At 39.9% G+C, this 17,648-nt stretch overlaps 1 protein-coding gene across 3 annotated transcripts in view; it reads left to right on the top strand.

Annotated features, from left to right (window-relative positions):
* The window catches only part of cntn1a (contactin 1a), an 82,302-nt gene that overhangs the window by 40,414 nt on the left and 24,240 nt on the right, over positions 1–17,648 (top strand). For all 3 annotated transcript variants that reach the window (XM_066667304.1, XM_066667305.1, XM_066667307.1), the window contains 8 exons: positions 7,054–7,180; positions 8,314–8,495; positions 8,896–8,991; positions 9,402–9,608; positions 12,104–12,203; positions 12,355–12,536; positions 14,045–14,169; positions 17,376–17,493. In XM_066667304.1, coding sequence (XP_066523401.1) covers positions 7,054–7,180; positions 8,314–8,495; positions 8,896–8,991; positions 9,402–9,608; positions 12,104–12,203; positions 12,355–12,536; positions 14,045–14,169; positions 17,376–17,493 — 1,137 coding nt within the window. The remainder of the gene's footprint in view (positions 1–7,053; positions 7,181–8,313; positions 8,496–8,895; positions 8,992–9,401; positions 9,609–12,103; positions 12,204–12,354; positions 12,537–14,044; positions 14,170–17,375; positions 17,494–17,648) is intronic.

Genomic DNA, 17,648 nt, shown 5'->3' with positions numbered 1-17,648 from the left:
TGACTCACAGGTTTCATGCAGTCTGATGAACATTTACATTTGTCAAAACTATGCCCTTTCCTCTGAAAGTGTGACAGATATATCATTAATGCACTTTTCATATCACAGTGGCAGGATGAAAGAATGTGACTGGAAATTCAGCATGAAATATGAGTCTGCAAAATGTGGAGAAAAATGTGCTGTTTGATAAGAAATGGAAATTTACAAAAGCACCATTCCCAACTCTGTGTGCAACATGCGTAATAAAAATGAACTAACATTACAATTTCAAGCTCATTTTAATGGATTGTGAATGTATTAGTAAAGTACTCAGTGCTCCTAAAAATCAATAGCATATGTATATTTAATTAGCCAAAATGGTGCTTATTTTTTGTTAAGACAGCAATTTAGACACATTTCATAAAGTGGGGATGTCATCCCATTTCGAGCAGTTTTACAGGCTAATTCCCCACTGTTAAATCAACACCATTAGTGTAAAAACGTAAACTTGTTTTTGAGCTGTGTGTGCTTGGTAATTGAATGAACAGGTTGTGAGTGGAAGCTGGAATTCCGCTTGGAGTAAAACACATCATCTCTACCTTATGGGAGCACACAGTTGCTCTAATATCAGACACACTACTATTTGTCTAATTAGGTCACTGTTATAACATTCCGTTATCATAGTTTTGACAGTATTTTGATAGTGTTTTGTTGTGACAGAAACTTATATCATACCAGTAATAAAATAGTTCTAGTGATCTGTGTTAATGTATGAAGCATACACATTCATATACAACATTGCATTGATGACAGATGTAACTACAGGACAGCAGTGTAGCCCCATTGGAATTATGTTTCCCCTCTCGCCCCATGTGCCTTAGTTACTTTTGGCTTAAATCAACACTCTGAAAGAGCCTGGAGGCCTGGAACTGTAAAGGCCCAGCATAAGCCTGGCTCTAGAGAGTGTGGAAAAGCGATTGGAACTGGTATAGATTGGCCTGTACCCTTTAAACCTTCTTTTATGGAGCTTTTGGTAGCTTTAGTAGACAGGAAGACTGAAAAGACAGAATAATCCCTTTATTACAAATACAGATATTTTCACTGGAAAAAGCTGCTTTTTTTTTACAGGTTTCCTATTGGATGATTTTAAGCAGTTACTCCATGGGGTCCTCATATAGTGACATAACAACTTGGAAACTTGATGAGTGAATTCTTCTGTGCTGATTATAAGAGAGGCTTGTCAGTGACGGGATGATTGATGGGCTTATGTATACAGACTCATTATCCTGATTGCAGTCTAATGAAGGATTAATGTATATATGGTGGATCTGCACTTTCACAAGGATCCAGTGAAGAATATATGTGTGAGGAGCATGAACCCAGAGATATCTGCCGTTTTTAAATAATATGACACAGATAAGCCGTTAATTAGCAAGAATGCGTTCATTTTGAAATCTAAATCCGAGCGCACTCCGGACGTCTTATCTCCACTTTCCACAGTGTGTCTCATTTCAGCTGTAAGTATATGTGCGTGTCTGAGCTTTAGTGCCTACTTAAAGATGACTCCTTTTGCTCATTAATCAAAACTCATGTAGCATGTTTTTAAAGGGTTCCACTCACACAGTCTGCTCGAAGATGATAGGAGCTCATACTTTATTGCAGGCTGTGCTTGGAATTACTGTGAAATCCATGATTAACTTTGACACCTGTATTTCAAATTCACTGCCCTCGAGGTGCGATTAATGACTTGCAGGGAATATTGATGGTGTCAGGTGTGTTATAAATAAGGTTTGATTAAAAGTATATAAGTCAGAGACATGTAGAGTTCTAACTGGGTCTGAAATTCTGATTTGAGTTCCACCGAATCTAATCCATCAGTCCAAACTCTACCTCAGCCCAAAAATATTCTGTCCAAACTGGACTGGGCCCATTCTATGCTACATGGCCAAAGATGTGTAGACATATCCTCATACAATATTAGAATGTATGCAGGTTAAAAAGACAGTGTGGTCACAGTTCTGTGAGGATTTCATGGTCCTCCAGGAGAACATTACTGAGATCAGGTGCAGCCCAATACTGGAGGCATTGTTTCCAAATACTCTACACTTGGCATTGATCGTTATGGCTATAAGCTCATGTGCAACTGCTCAGGAACATCCTGTTTTATTTCATTCGGTCCTATGGGGCATGTACAAGTTGTACTTGTACAATTGAATATCTTCCTGACATTTGAGCCGAAAACTAGCCTGATCTGGTGAAAACGACTTGACAGCATACCCAGTTTGATCATATCCGTGCTACATTCAGCCAATACCAAGCTACTAACAATCTGAGCTGTACTCTGGATTAGCTCATAACACAGAAAATGTGTCTCATCCATTGTTAAACAGAAAGCTCTGCTTCTACACACTGAAATTCATAAAACACATCTACTACAGACAGCAAGAGCATGAAATAGATGTAAGGCCTCTGGTAGCAGGTATAGATTTTTTTGGCCCTGTTACAAAATCCATAGATTTAAAAGTGGAAATTGGGCTGTGTACCTGACCCACACCCAACTCACACTTGGAAAATGGTGTGCCAGAGTATTCAGGTCCCATCAGGTTCAGGCACGGTGGCACAGCAGGTAGTGTCGCAGTCACACAGCTCCAGGGGCCTGGAGGTTGTGGGTTTGATTCCCGCTCCGGGTGACTGTGTGTGAGGAGTTGGTGTGTTCTCCCCGTGTCCGCGTGGGTTTCCTCCCACGGTCCAAAAACACACGTTGGTAGGTGGATTGGCGACTCAAAAGTGTGTGTGTGTGTGTTGCCCTGTGAAGGACTGGCGCTCTGGGCCCACCGCGACCCTGAATTGGATAAGTGCTTACAGATAATGAATGAGTAACATATTTAACTTAACCCCTCAGTTGACTGAGATCCTTTGCTTTTTCTTTGTCTCTGTCTCTGTCTGAACTACTACTTCACATTAAACATGTATCTTTTGTTTGGCTCTATTCTGGAAGGCCCTCTGGGGTGTAAGAGGTATATAATTTTAGAATGAACGTTACATAACATTCCCAGTGACCCATATGAATGTGAATATGCTTACACAGCTTACAGAGGAAGGCTATTTGCTGATGTTCGTGTCATGACTGCTGTTTTGTCAGAGCTTAAGTTAGTATGTGGAAAATCGGCACAATTCTCAGTGGAAAAAACAGCGCACGACTTCTTGTCAAGTTCTTCCAACTTTAGAAAGTTTGTTTGCTCTCAGACACAGTGAACAATGGAAATGTGCTGTGTACATGCATGGAAATAAACAAATATCTCTTTCCTCAGTGGAGAAATGCACTGGTATTGACTTTCACTCTATTTATAGTCAAGCTGAAGTGTAATGTTTACCTCAATGTATTTTGGTGCGCTACATACAAAGGATATATACTACATGAGCAATGGGCTGCTTGAATGCCTTTATGTGATAATTCTAGGAAATATAATGCTGGTAATATTACCCAAACTTATGAATAATGGATGCTACCATTAGACAGTCCTAAACCAAAGCAGACACAGAGAGAGAAAGAAAAAGAGAGCGAAGGAGATTGAGCTGGATTTGAGCAATGGGGGCTTGGCGATTTAAATTTTAAATGAGGCCCAAATGCCTGGGTTTTTTTTTTTCTTTAACTGTGTATTATGAAGCTGAATAGACCTCCTGTCTGTGGATTGAACCAGTCACATACAGGACACACTTTCAGAACCCTCAGACAGTGAGCTTTCCTTTGCTACTCTATCAGTTGTCTGTAACAGTGATGAGCAGGACTGGATTATACATACAATAGTTACTGCTGGAAGTGGAATTTTCCTGGTTTAGCACTATTTATTAATATATATATATATATATAATATGAAATATATTGCTAATAACGGCAGGCTCCCTTTTGTGGCTGGGGTAGCTGAAAAGTATAAAAAAATGTCACAGGCCAGTGTCCACATATGATACATATTGTGGTCTAGTCTTCGTGTTTGCCTGGAAAATGCCTGCTGCTGCATACAGAATTCAGCCAGCTCAAATGCAACCAGAAAGCACTCTTTCTTACTTTTTACCCTTCTTTCTCTTTTTTGTTCACTAGGATTCTCTTTCTACGCTGCACTGTGGCCCCTTTTAGCTGCTACACACAGAGATGCCAAGTCAGACAGGAACAGTGGGGGAGTAAGGGTTCAGATAAAGACAGAACAGCAGATAAAGAGATAGCAGGGATACAGAGAGCGGAGAGAAACAGAAAGATAGGAGAAAGAATGAAGGAAAGAACTAGGAAAAGTACAGATATTGCCTGCTATTCAGCTACTCTGCCCTCTGTGCCCTGTCAAACTCACCTCCCTGCCATCTGTCTCTTTTGATACTCATTTCTTGGATGAGAGAAATGGTTATTATTTCTCCATATGAAGCGAGTTCTCCTCTCACCCGTGTGCCTTTTCAGCTTCTCTGCTTTCTGCGCTGTGTTCCTGAAGCACCTTTTCACAGATTGCCTCTCAGCGGAAGGATAGGATTGAATTGCTGGATGGTGCCACCTGTCAGATTTAATACCACAGAGCCCCCATGCCCATTTTAGGAACATATCTTCCCATTCGTACACTATTATTTCATAGAAAAAAGGGACTCAGAACCACTTTGTTAGTGTAGGAGCCTTTCACTGTGGTGCCAGGATGTACGTCTATTCATTGTATGACGAGTTTCTAAAGGCTGTCACTTTTTGACACATTGACGATATCCTCTGCAAATAGCGATGCTCTCGGAGATGAATAAATGAGACGTCGCAAGACCTGTTCCAGACAATGAAGGCTTCTTTGAGTGAAAGAGTCAAGGTTTTTGAGCGCTCAAATACAGGGACATGAGCATGATATACACAGTCTGGATCTGAGAGAATAATTTGCACAGGAACATTTTTGCTGATTAGTTATTCATCAACCGTAGATTGTGTTTGTGTCTGACTTCATGAACACTGGCGTTTGATGTTTGCCTCCCCAGTGGCTGACTATGGCCAATTAGCCTAGCAAGTCGCTAATGGAATTGGCAGGTTGATTGAAGTCATCATCATGGAGATGTTTGAGAATTTATTCTGGCTGAGTGTGTTATTATGACAGTAGCTAGTACAGTAATGAACATTTTAATGATGCTGTTTGCATAAGTCATTCCAATCTGTCCTCTTCATGCCATTAGGTAGGATATGCTTTTGATGGGTTTTGCATACATTAAGGCGCAGGCTTGTGTAATGTCAGCTAACTTAAGGTCAGTAGTTTAAATGTAGCTAAAAGCCCCCAAGTACCCAGTGATTCAGTGTAGCAAGGACTGTGTCCCACACACACAGGACATGTATAGAAAACAATCCCTTTATTTAAACTATAAAATATATTTGGAACATGAGAATTGGAGCTGATTGAATGAATCTAGTTGCATCTACACAGAACCTTGCTTTAACTGAAAATGTCAGATAATAAAGGTTTGTGTTGTGTTCTTGAGTATTGTTTTTTTTTATAAATGAGTTACTCCTGGTAAAATATATCCTTGTGTTGAGTGTATTCTCGGAATCATATTAGATCCACATGATATTTTTTCCCACACTTGACACTAAAATGTCTATGTTGTAGTCATCATTATTCTTCATCTTTTTTGTAGCTTTTTTTTGGGGTTGTTGAATCAGGTTATTGTTATTTCAGTGGCAATGTTACAGCTTCTGTTGGCAAAGTCCAGCAAGAAATAAAGTACACCATTCATTTTGCCTTTACATTTTTTATAAATATTTTAAGAAGATCATACTGCTGTTAAGAAAAATGACAAAAAAATTGAAAAGAAAATGGCTGCTTATTTTTTGAATTTCTACATGACAGTTAAAATGCTACACTAAGTTAGACTATTAGTTGAATCATAAATTGAACAGGCAGTATTTTCTGTAGCAATAAGAGTTAGAGAACACAGAATATCACCTCCACAAGTTTATTGCTTGGCTGTGGCTAGCAACAGTTAAAAAAACAACCTAGGCTTTTGTGAAAGCAGTGCCTCTTCAATTGGCAAGAACGCTACAGTAAATTAAATGATGAACTTTGAGCACAGTTCTGGAAAACCAGTGTGAATTACCAGGCCACAGGTGCTTTACTCAGGGCTCATCCACATGTGTCTGGACAAAAAAAAATCCTCTGCACCAAAATTGTTTAAAAAAGAAAACTAGCTTAAAAAGGGCTAGAGAATGTTCAGACACCGCAGGAGGCTCTCTGGCTTCAGGTCTTTAGTTTTTGTGTCAGAAGTTTTATCAGTTTGGTCAATTTAATCATTAATGGTAAGTCGTGATCAGGGACATTTTACAGGGTTTTACTAGGATTATACAGTCCTAGTTTGGCCTAAGAAATATAATATCTATACATCACATATAGGCATGCTGTAAAGTGGCAGTGTCTAAATGTTTTTAGAGACATTTTCTGTTGCCAATGTAATTGTCTATCCCAGGCCTTTTTTCCCAGTCCCCATGCTGCTTTGCCCATGGGTCTTGTTTTGTTACACTCTCTTGCTCTTCCCAGCACTTGAGAGTGATCAGTTGCTATTGTGAGGCATTACTCAAGGTGCTCGTTGTTCTATGCCTCACTTTGTGTAACCCTTGTGTGGTATACAAACCATGACTGTAGTTGAGTCTGTGTCTACTTTTGTTTCCTGTTTAATTAATAGTTGCTTCCTATGCTGGTGGCAAATTCTCATTTCTCATTATGGACCTATATCATATCAAATTTTGAGAATTTAGTTTGTATGCTCCTTGGAGTTTTGCAGGGAAATGTGTATTTGTAACTCTGCAGGTTTCAGACAGGTTTCAGGTTTGTATCGTAGATGTGGAAACCTCAATCCCTTCATGACCTCTTTTCACAAAACCCCTTTAGCTACAGAACAGAGCAAGCATCCTAAACATGCCAAAGCATTCGGATCCCAGATCCTGACTTCTTTCACCAAGCAGAACCGCTCCAGAAAAACAGAAGCAGCACTGCTCTGAAAGTCTTCTGTGTTTGTGCTATGCACTAATTTGGTGTCGCTGTTTACTTGTTTGTCTCTATGTGTCTCTCTCAGATGATTCCGCGGGCTATGGACCTGTGTTTGAGGAGCAGCCAGTCGACACCATCTACCCCGAGGAGTCGCCGGAGGACAAGATAATCATGAGCTGCAGAACACAAGCCAGCCCACCTGCCACATACAAGTAACATATGCTCCTAACTATCCATGCTGCGCTTTACTGCTCTAGTTAACAAACCTAATGCTTCAGTGGTTAGTTTTACAGCAGCAGCACTTCTAAGTAATTGATTGTCAGATTCATATCATAGTCATGCAGTTCTTAGAAACAAAAAATATATATAGCTTCAAAACATACTATGATCCTCTTTCTTGGAAGCCGTTTTTAATTACTGGAAGTGACAGGAATGGACAGAGTATAATTCATCTTACACAGAGTTATTGCATCTTTTCTTTTTGTTTCCATTTTTATAACCACAAGTGACCACCAAATCTCGTTTTATTATTATTATTGTTTTGAAGGCTGCTATTACCCTGGTTAACATTCACCCAACTGCATGCTGCTGACGCTGAAGGCCTTATATGAATATGTAAATGCAGCATTACTGTGTTTTTTAAGACTGTGTATGCTACCAGTAAACTAGGCCTTAAAGGAAAATAAGAAACATCATAAGCTTTGAACATTTACATCCATTCCAAAACATACTGTAACACTTTTGCCCCCATGTCTCTTCACCTGATTCATCAGCACTGGGCCTTGACCCTCAGATATCATCTGTCCTTATTCCATACTCCATTTCCATTTGGGGTTTGACCCTCTCTGCACCTCAGATAAATCCACGGTTATAAATCTGTCGCTCTCAGCACACGCCCTCTTTAACACAATTTTCCCCTTCATCACCTCGCTGCTACCCTCACTCTGTCCCATGCTGCCCTAAAGGTCATAGGCCATTGAGAAGAAGGAGAAGAAGGAGATTAACCCTTTTCAGCTCATTTCCTGTTGAGCTGGCACCTGCTCAAGGTCACCTTAATGGCTGAGCATTGCCAGCCAGAGCAGATGGCGAGAAATGTCGTAGTTCTTTTTCAGATGAATAGCCTTGGTTAATGTTGTACCTTTTACACAGCTTTGTCTGTTCAGCGCTGCAGATGACCTGCATATTACTGCACACATAATGTTAAATGTATTCCCAGCTCCTTTTTTCTGTGTGTGTAATGTCATGAATGTCTGGATTTTTATGCGCCACATGAAATGAAAACTGCTAATGCTTTGCTTTATCACATCTTGCCTGTGTAATGGACAGTTGCTGTCCTTCTGTGCAGGTGGAGGCTGAATAACTGGGAGATTGAGATCCAGGAAGGCGGTGATGATCACTACAGTATGGTGGGGGGGAACCTGGTCATCAGTAACCCAGATAAGAGCAAGCATGCAGGGAATTACTCTTGCCTAGCAATCAACGAGTTCGGCACCGTCATCAGCCGAGAGGCGTCCGTTCAATTTGGATGTGAGTGACCATGACCAGGCCCACACCATTGCGTAATGCCTCTATTGCTCTGCTGAAGGTGGCTCCAACTTTCTGTTTTTTGTTGAGTGTTATGCAAACGCTTGGGTAGCATTTCCCAAAAATCCCTGAGCTTAAGTCTTTTAGCCGTGGGCAGGGTTTTTTTTAAGAAAAGGCTGAAATTAATTTCTGCTTTCACTGTTTCTAAATGCTTGTGTGCATTTTCCTGAATTATGACTTTCACTCAAAAGTGATGATGATACAAATTAGGTGAACTTTTTGTCTTTTTGTTTGTTAACATTGTGTGGTATTATCAAAGGTCATCAGAGAGAGAGAGAGAGAGAGAAACAATGATGACTATGCGTCAGAAGGAGCCTCAACTAATTGAACCTTTTCTCTGTAGATCTGGACATGTTTTCCACAGAAGAACGAGAAACTGTGCGTGTGAGAGAGGGCCAAGGAGTAGTGCTGTTGTGTGCCCCTCCTCCCCATTACCCAGGTTTATTTTATTTATCATTGAATGAAGCAATACACCTTTTAGAAACAAAAAAGGAGCAAACATTATTTATTTAGGTATTTATTAATGATTTTAAAATTTCTCTTTAAAGTCAAATTTACATGAGAGGAAAATTCCTTTGTAGTTCCCTCATGAAAACAGTTTAAGTTTCACAGAGTTGGTATCAAACAGGTTTAAAATATACTGTAGAATCACTGATCAGTGCAGGCCTCTCTGTGTCAGTGCATTGGTTTTTTCATATCATTAAGAACCATGGCAGAAAATGATTTATTGCTCTTTTAAAATCTCTTCAGAGTTTCTTTACCACATTTACACTTCCCACTCAGAATAAAAGTATACTTCTGAGTTTCAGAAACCCTGAAACTTCTGCTTCTTTTATCTTCTCTGTGTAGATGATCTTTCCTTTCGTTGGATGCTGAATGAGTTTCCCGTCTTCATTCCTCTGGATAAGCGCCGCTTTGTGTCTCAGACCACAGGGAATCTGTACATCTCTAAAGTCGAGGGATCTGACAGTGGGAACTACTCTTGCTTCGTCTCAAGCGCTTCTATCGCCAAGAGTGTCTTCAGCAAGTTCATCCCCCTGATCCCGCTGGTTGAGCGTAAGCCATTTACTCTCTTCTTCCTCAGTATTTCAGCGAGAGGGAGTGGAAGGGGTTTATTATAAAGGTTCATATCCAACATGAATCAGTTTCTTCAAATAGATTACATAGACACAAAAGGACTACATCAGGCACCAGTTTTTTTTTTTATATATATTTACCCAATATATTTAGTCATTGCCTGTTCCACTCATTAGTTAAGACTCTCTCCACACACACAACATGACACGAATCTCGGAGGGTTAGCTTCATCTGACATTCAGAAAATTGAAGCCAGCCACCAAGTCTTTTTGAACTGTTGCTAACACAACACCAATGGGGAGCTCAGCACACTTGCAGGAGAATGCTACCCACTAATATCTGTTATATTAGCTAACAGTTACCCGTCTTGGATAGCATGATGCTAATCGATGGGGAGAAAGGGAGGGTCATCTTAAACACCCAAAGTGGGCAGTTTTACTCTGTTGGACACTGGCAACAAACATTTTTTAATCTGCTGCAATATTTGAAAAGTCTAGAGTTACTGTGGTCTATTTAGATGACTAATGTGTCAGAGCTGCATTTCATTTGTGGGCTCTTCTAGGGAAAGCTGACTGGAAGGAAGTTGTGATTGATTGTTTTTGCCTCTAATAGAAACCACAGCTGAAGCAGTCAAGAGTCTTTTGTGTGCAAGAGCTAGTTTGTATAAAGCTGGAAGGAGTTGTGAACAAAGGAATAAAGGCAAGGAAATTTGGAAAGGAGGTGGCTTTTGCTGTTCCCTGGAGTTCCTTTTGTCGGTCCATCAATTATTCTGTGTTTGGGTTTTAAAACAAGGCCTGCATTTTAAGGCACATTTAGCCTAGAAAGGATATTTCTACTAGTTTTCAGCTGATCTAGACAATGGATCACACATCAGATATGTTTACAACAATACATTGCTTCACATTTGTTCTTAGTTTATTCTTACCTACTTAACAATCCCTGAAGGAATTTGCGGCCAAAAATCACAGGGACTTGCAACATTGTAACATGTTCTGTATTACTGTGGCATTAAACATGTAAATCATTTGTTTTCACAAGGTGCACCACAGTACAGTCAGACCTTTGTATTCGCAAGTTCCACTATGTGTTCCAAACACTATGTGGAATATTTATAATGGTCACCCAGGCCTAGTTTAGTGTAATATGCTCTGTCTTGTTGTGTTCTGTTCTGTTTCCTGTTTATGCTGCCCTAGTGTCACATGTCTTGATTAGATCCCAGATGTTTCTTGTCTGTGGTGTCTTTTTATAGCCCATGTCGGTGTTTCATAGTTGGGTTTAGTGTTTAGCCTTCCTGTTTAGTGTGTAGCATCTCAGTCTGTGTGTTCAGTCTCCCTGTTTTAGACTTCAGCCTCCCTGTTCATGTTTGTTTTAGTTTCATTTGTGCTCTCTCTCTCTCTGTCTCTGTTTCTTGTTGTTTGTTTCCCTCTGATCATATATTGCCTGTACTGTCTTGTACTTATCAGTTGTATTTCTTTGTTTCTTAGTGTCTTGCATCTGGTCTTGGTTAGTGTCTTGTGTATTAATTAAATATATCTCCGGCACCTACCTTCATCTCTGTTCCTATTCCCTCAAACCTAGCTCAATGTGACCATTTCTGATGGCTACTTCATGAAATGAAGAGCATGTGTATTTCTCTTCATCTTTTTCAATTTAACATCAGAAACATGGAGCTTATATTGTATCAACTAATTTCATCAAAGGATATTTGATGAGATATAAAAATGTTTTAAAATTTTTTTTGTGAGGGCTTCTGAATTTCTCCCTGGTTTAAATCAAAAGGCTGCATTCAGAGTTTCGCCAACTCTTCAAAGCCAAAAATTAAACAAATCATATTGTAATCATTGTTAATATTATCTATGATGTTGAGAAAAGCTGCTGGAAATGAAGCATTTTAGCACAGTTAAACAGTACAGTATGATCCTAGTGGGACTGACTTGCCTTGCAGGTACAGGCTTGTAGTGGTCCATTTGCGCTAAAAGAGTGTGTTTGTTACAGTCTCTAAAGATGTTATGGCAGGAAAGATGACTAGAGGACATACAGACAGTAGTGGAGCAGCCTTTGTTTTTCTAATCCTTTAAGATGTTCAAGACACACACATACACACACACACACACACACACACACACACACACACACACACACACTCACTCCTATTCTCTTGTACATATGCTCGCCTGTGACTACATTACTGTAGAGCAGCACAACCCTTAGGCTCCTTCTTGCCTCATATTCAGAGCCATGCTTGACTTTGTGTGTAAGTTAGCTTTTTCATGTTTGTGTCTACCCTTCTGACACAACTTCACCAAATTGCCTTGAACCAAGCTTGTTCTTGAGATTGACACAAAGCAAGAGCCCATCCCAGTGTGTTTGTATTGAGCGTGAGTAACAAGGAGGTGGAGGAGAGACTGGGAGAGGGCTTGTGGAAACAGGTGACTCAGCAGCAGTGGAGTGATGCTGTGTTGTGTCTGTGCCAGGTCCCATTCGGAAGTACCCAGCTGATATCAAAGTCAAGTTTCCCGACACGTACGCGCTGCTTGGACAGAACATCACCCTGGAGTGTTTCGCATTGGGAAAGTGAGTGCTTTTGCTTGTGTTTTTTTTTTTTTTTTTTTTTGTCCAGGCAAGAAGTCATTCATTTTAAATGTATTGACCACACGTATCAGTTTATCAGTTATCAGTGTATCTGTTTAAATGAATCCCTTCTGTGTAACTGTTTGATCCCCAGTCCCATCCCACAGATCAGATGGAGGAAACTGGATGGAGAACTGCCAGCTCATCATGAGATCAGCATGGCAGGAGGACTGCTTCATCTCTATAACGTGCAGTATGAGGACGAGGGCATGTATGAGTGTGAGGCACTAAACTCCAAAGGCAAGGACTGGCACAAAGCACAACTTTATGTGGAAGGTAAGCCTTTTACTAAGAGAAAGTTTCCTGAACCAGTATAGATTCAGTGTTAAAATGCAATGCCAAAGCCAAGACCATTTTATGGTAACATTTAGTGGCGCTTTATCAGGTTTCCTGGTAGCAGGGATAGTGGAAGCAATATGGTATAAAGATTTGTGAAGAAAAATAAATAGTATACCGTCACTGTCTTATCAAGGCTTTTTGGGTTTGTTTTATATTTTTAACACTGACTACATATCTACTAACACTACTACTACTACTAACACTGACTACATATTCTTTAGCATAGTAAGCTGATAATCACCCAGTATTTGTACACATTGTTGCTGTCCAATCAAAAACATACATCTCCATTTTGGTCAATTTTTACTTCACAGTAGCTGTCTTTCATATTATGTAAAAACTCATGATGAATGGGCCAAATGAAGTGCTCCAAAATTACCTGGGATTAAATCTTTTTACATTGATTTCCATTGAAATTTAGGAAGGTATTTACTTTATCCTGTAAAGTTGCTATTTTGGAGATACAAGTTTTTGATTTGGGGTGGCACGGTGGCGCAGCAGGTAGTGTCGTATTCACACAAGTCCCGCTCTGGGTGACTGTCTGTGAGGAGTTTGTGTTTTCTACCCGTGTTTTCTTCCCTCCATAATTTTATATTTCAGTCATTCTGTTGCCTTTTTTTATTTTTTAGTCATGTATACATCAATAGTTTTAAGTTCCTCAAACAAAAGTGGATTGTTATGTAGTCAAACACAATCACTGTCCATAATAGGGTCTTTTTTTCATTGAATATGTTTGTTTATATAAAAGTGGTGCAGCAGGTAGTGTCGCAGTCACACAGCTCCAGGGACCTGGAGGTTGTGGGTTCGATTCCCGCTCCGGGTGACTGGTGACTCAAAAGAGTCCAGAGTGTGTGAGTGTGTATGTCACCCTGTAAAGGACTGGTGCGTCCTCCAGGGTGTGTTCCTACCTTGTGCCCAGTTATTCTGGGTAGGCTCCAGACCCTACTGTGGGTTTGCTGTCCTTGTTGTGATTATGTTCCTAAAGTTCCTAAAGCAGCCTCTAAAATGCAATACCATTTTAATAGAGGTGGGCAGTATGGCAAAATACACTATACATGATATTTAAAGAAACGTTCATGACACATAACACCTATGACAATAGTTTAATAAAAACAAACTCCAGTAGTAATGCCACATTTAAAAATTTTGTTTAACTATAAATATATTAAGCATTTCACACAGTGCTGCAGTCCAGTTAAAGAGCACTAATTACCCTCTCTTTGTCAAGAGACTAAAATATTCTCTCTTTGTAATGAAACATCCTACTGTTGTGTGATCTTAACACACTAATGACAAACAATTAGCTCAGAAGAGCATATTGTTGGTTATAATAATAGAATTTTTCATGATAAAATGTCTTTGTTTTGTTCATATCTATTCTTTAATGATATTTTTATTTCTTCTTTCAGAACTATGTGTGCTGATCTACAGTTTCTCTGTTACAGCTTCTCCAGAGTGGGTGGAGCACATTAATAGCAGCGAGAGGGACATCGGCAGTGACTACACCATGTCCTGCCTGGCCAGTGGAAAACCAAAACCACATGTGCGCTTCCTGAAGAATGGCCAAATGGTACATGCCTTAAACCCCTCTCCATTCTCAGATTGTTATTACTGAAGCTCAGAGTGGCTTAGTGTTGGAACTGACCTTGTTGAATCACGACAACAGGTCACCAAAGCTTCTCCAACTTTGCTTAGTACATAACAGGTCTTATGTTGGTTGAGAAAGGTGGAGAAGTCAAATTTGCTGACAATCACAGAAACCTATAACTAAATCTAAATCACTAGCCTTGTAAATGGCCACAAAAGAAATGCAACACTGACATCTTAGTGATCTAAAGTTGCCAGTAGTCCAAGAGAGTACAACTGACCAGTCTCTCTGGCTCTCCCACCTCCCATCACTCTGCACTACAGGCATATATAAGCCAACATAATAGATCTAAGCAGTTGGTGTCCTCCTCCAAGAGTGTTGAGCTGCCCACTGATGTTTTTTGTGATGTTAGTGGTAGTTTGTAAAGAATTGGTGGCAGTCTTCATGTGTCTTAGTTTAAGCATGTGCTAGCTTTGACCCTTCAACTTTGGTTGCATTTTGTGATTTGGGAAGTTCTAGCTCACAGGTGGAATGCTGATGACTGAAATCTGAGGAGAAATTTGTGTAAAACCTAATTTCTCAGACTTGATTTGCATCTTTAAGTGAATTATGTATAGCAGCTTTCGGCATGCCACTTTGTTGGCACTTTGACTCTATGGCCTTCTTGAGAGAGCTATGAGGCAAACTCCAGACTACATCTCCATTCTGAGTGGGTACTGACACCATTGCATAACAGCACTGGCAACAGGCAGTTGTGTTCCAGAAGGCTGGGAGTGTATGCAGAGGGCACAGCACAGCGGGGGCAGCCCTCTGAGCGCACACTGCATGCAAATCAAATCCTCATTATCTCTTTCTACTAACACTGAATTGTGAACAATATACCTGTATTGTTCAACAGCAGTTTTAATAGAAAATTAAACAAATATTGCTTGTTTTACAAATGCAGTCATATGGTATTCACTTTGCAAAGAGGGATTTCCATATTGGGAAACCACATTTACAGAAAAGTTGAGGATATTATGCAAAATTCAATAAAAACCTATAAAAAACGCTATTGAATGAATATGACCTTCTAGACTTCAGATGGCATTGCATGATAATTAGTCATGCTAGTGTGATTAATATAGCCCCATGGCCTTGGGGTACTTTAGAAAACTGCTGTCATTAAAAACGGTCCACCACTGCATCAAATAATGCATACTGGAAATGGAGAATGTCATTCATCATATTTGAATGCAGAAATGCTGCTGAGGTCTCTGGACCTAAGCTAATTTCAGATGGTCAGAAACACAGAAAATGTGTGTTGCGTTCATATGATTCAGCTTGTTTTCAGTAAAAAATGGATGTCAATTTCTCTGTGCCAAAGACGGACACGGCCAAAGACTGGTATCAGTAAAATTTGCAAAGGCCTACATCTGTCATGCTATGTGTGGTGCATCAGTGCCCAAAGAATGGGTGACTTGCGTATATGTGAAAATACCATTGATGTGGAGGCTTATACAGGGATTTTAGAAAGACGTATCAATGTGATGTCTTTTGCAGGAAAGCCCATGGTTATTTTGGCAAGATCACGTCTGACCTCATTCTGTACAATAGCATGGCTTCATAGATGCAAAGTGTCTGTGCTTGACTGACCTGACTGCAGGCCAGATCTTTCTGCAATGGTGCTCCATGACGAGGAGAATCTTGACTTATGAGTTTAATCCAATTTGCTCGTATATAAAATTTACTTTTACCATTGAAATGAATTGAAATGCTATTAATTCATTCCAGCCCTCCCCAAAAAATACAACAAATGTACTTTAAATGTACTTTATAAATAACAAATAATCCATTCATCCATTGTCTGTAACAGCTTATCCAATTCAGGGTCATGGTGGGTCCGGAGCCTACCCACTGGGCGAAAGGCAGGAATACACCCTGGAGGGGGGTGCCAGTCCTTCACAGGGCGACACACACACACTCACACATTAACCCACACACCCACACCCACAAATAATGTATATATGAAAAAAATACATAATAAAAGAGAATGTAAAGAAATAAACTAGTTTTATTAAGTGTATTTACCTTGAAGATCAGACAAAGATGCTAGCGGAGGTGGAGGAGATTTGCGGAGGAGGTTGGGGGAGTTTTTCTTTTCATGCTCTATTGCTTAGCTTATCTATAACTTACTCGCTACACACTTAATACTACAATGTTACAAAAAACAGCGATACAACATAGATGCTTGCACGACAAGTGAACTGAACGCTTGCTGGGCTGTCTAGTGGTGGGTGGCGTAAGCTCACTCTTAACTCAGATCTCAGCTCGCATCATAAAGCAAAAAATCCACCAAGCGATGGTTTGTATCTCTGAAAATTCGGAAGTTGGTTCACTCATAAGTCAAGGTTTTACTGTATAGACTTTTGAGCAGCTGTCACGTATGACGCACAAATGCACAAAAATTCCACTTGCAAAACTTCAGCAGTTAGTATCCTCTGTATCCTAACAGTTTAACATGTAAATAAATGGAATGGGGTCATAAATGTATTTATATTTATTATGAGTAATAAATGTTGCATTTAACAAAAATGTTTATGGAAATGGGGTTTATATTTTGAAACCATTTTATATATGCTTGTTATTACTGTGAAGCTAGTTATTTTTCACTTATCCCTCCTATATAATAAAGCTTGTTTAGTGTAGCCCTGTGGATCATCAGTGTGTGTTTATGGCCCACTGGATGTTGAAGCCTTGGTGGCTGAGAAAAGCTTTCTTAGACAGTAATGAGATCAGATGAAAAGATGAAGAAAACTTCATCTCCTGTGCTCAGATGTTTCTGCTGAGGGAAAAAGCCCAGGATTTTCACAGATCTCTTGAGTTGTAGGTGAGATCTCAGTACAATTTCACACGAGGCTCAGATTTGCTAAAATATTAGCAACCTTGCAGCTAAACCAAACAAATTTTCCTATATCCAAGACTAATATAGTTCTCAAAATGTTTAAGCTTTTGTGAACTATTTTAATATTTACTGAACCAGCATTTTGTCATGTTCTGGACTTGTCTGCTGCTACCTCTCATAAAGAATTGTATGTGGTAGTAGGTGTAGTTGTACGTGGAGTGATGTGTCCTCAGCCATTAAAGAACAAAAAAATGTTCTCCTTCAAGTGAAACATAACATTGGTTGCTCATCCCCCTCCTGACAGTACGGCAAGCACGAGCTACGCTTCACAGATCTGACGTTTGATGACTCTGGGATGTACCAGTGCATTGCTGAGAACCGACATGGAGTGATCTACGCCAACGCTGAACTGCGAGTGTTTGGTGAGCTGCTTCATGATCTTTGAGTCCTGCTGATTCAGTGCTCTTATTCAGATAGAAATCAACATGACGACACACATTACTTTGCAAAGCAAACAAAATATCAAGATAATCTCCTTCCTTCAGTGCTGATATGTCTGCACTCTTCTTGCCTGTGT

Source organism: Hoplias malabaricus, chromosome 4 (assembly GCF_029633855.1).
Source record: "Hoplias malabaricus isolate fHopMal1 chromosome 4, fHopMal1.hap1, whole genome shotgun sequence".
Classification (NCBI taxonomy): Eukaryota; Metazoa; Chordata; class Actinopteri; order Characiformes; family Erythrinidae; genus Hoplias; species Hoplias malabaricus.
Note: the sequence above shows the minus strand (reverse complement) of the source record. Positions and strands in the feature narration are given on the sequence as shown.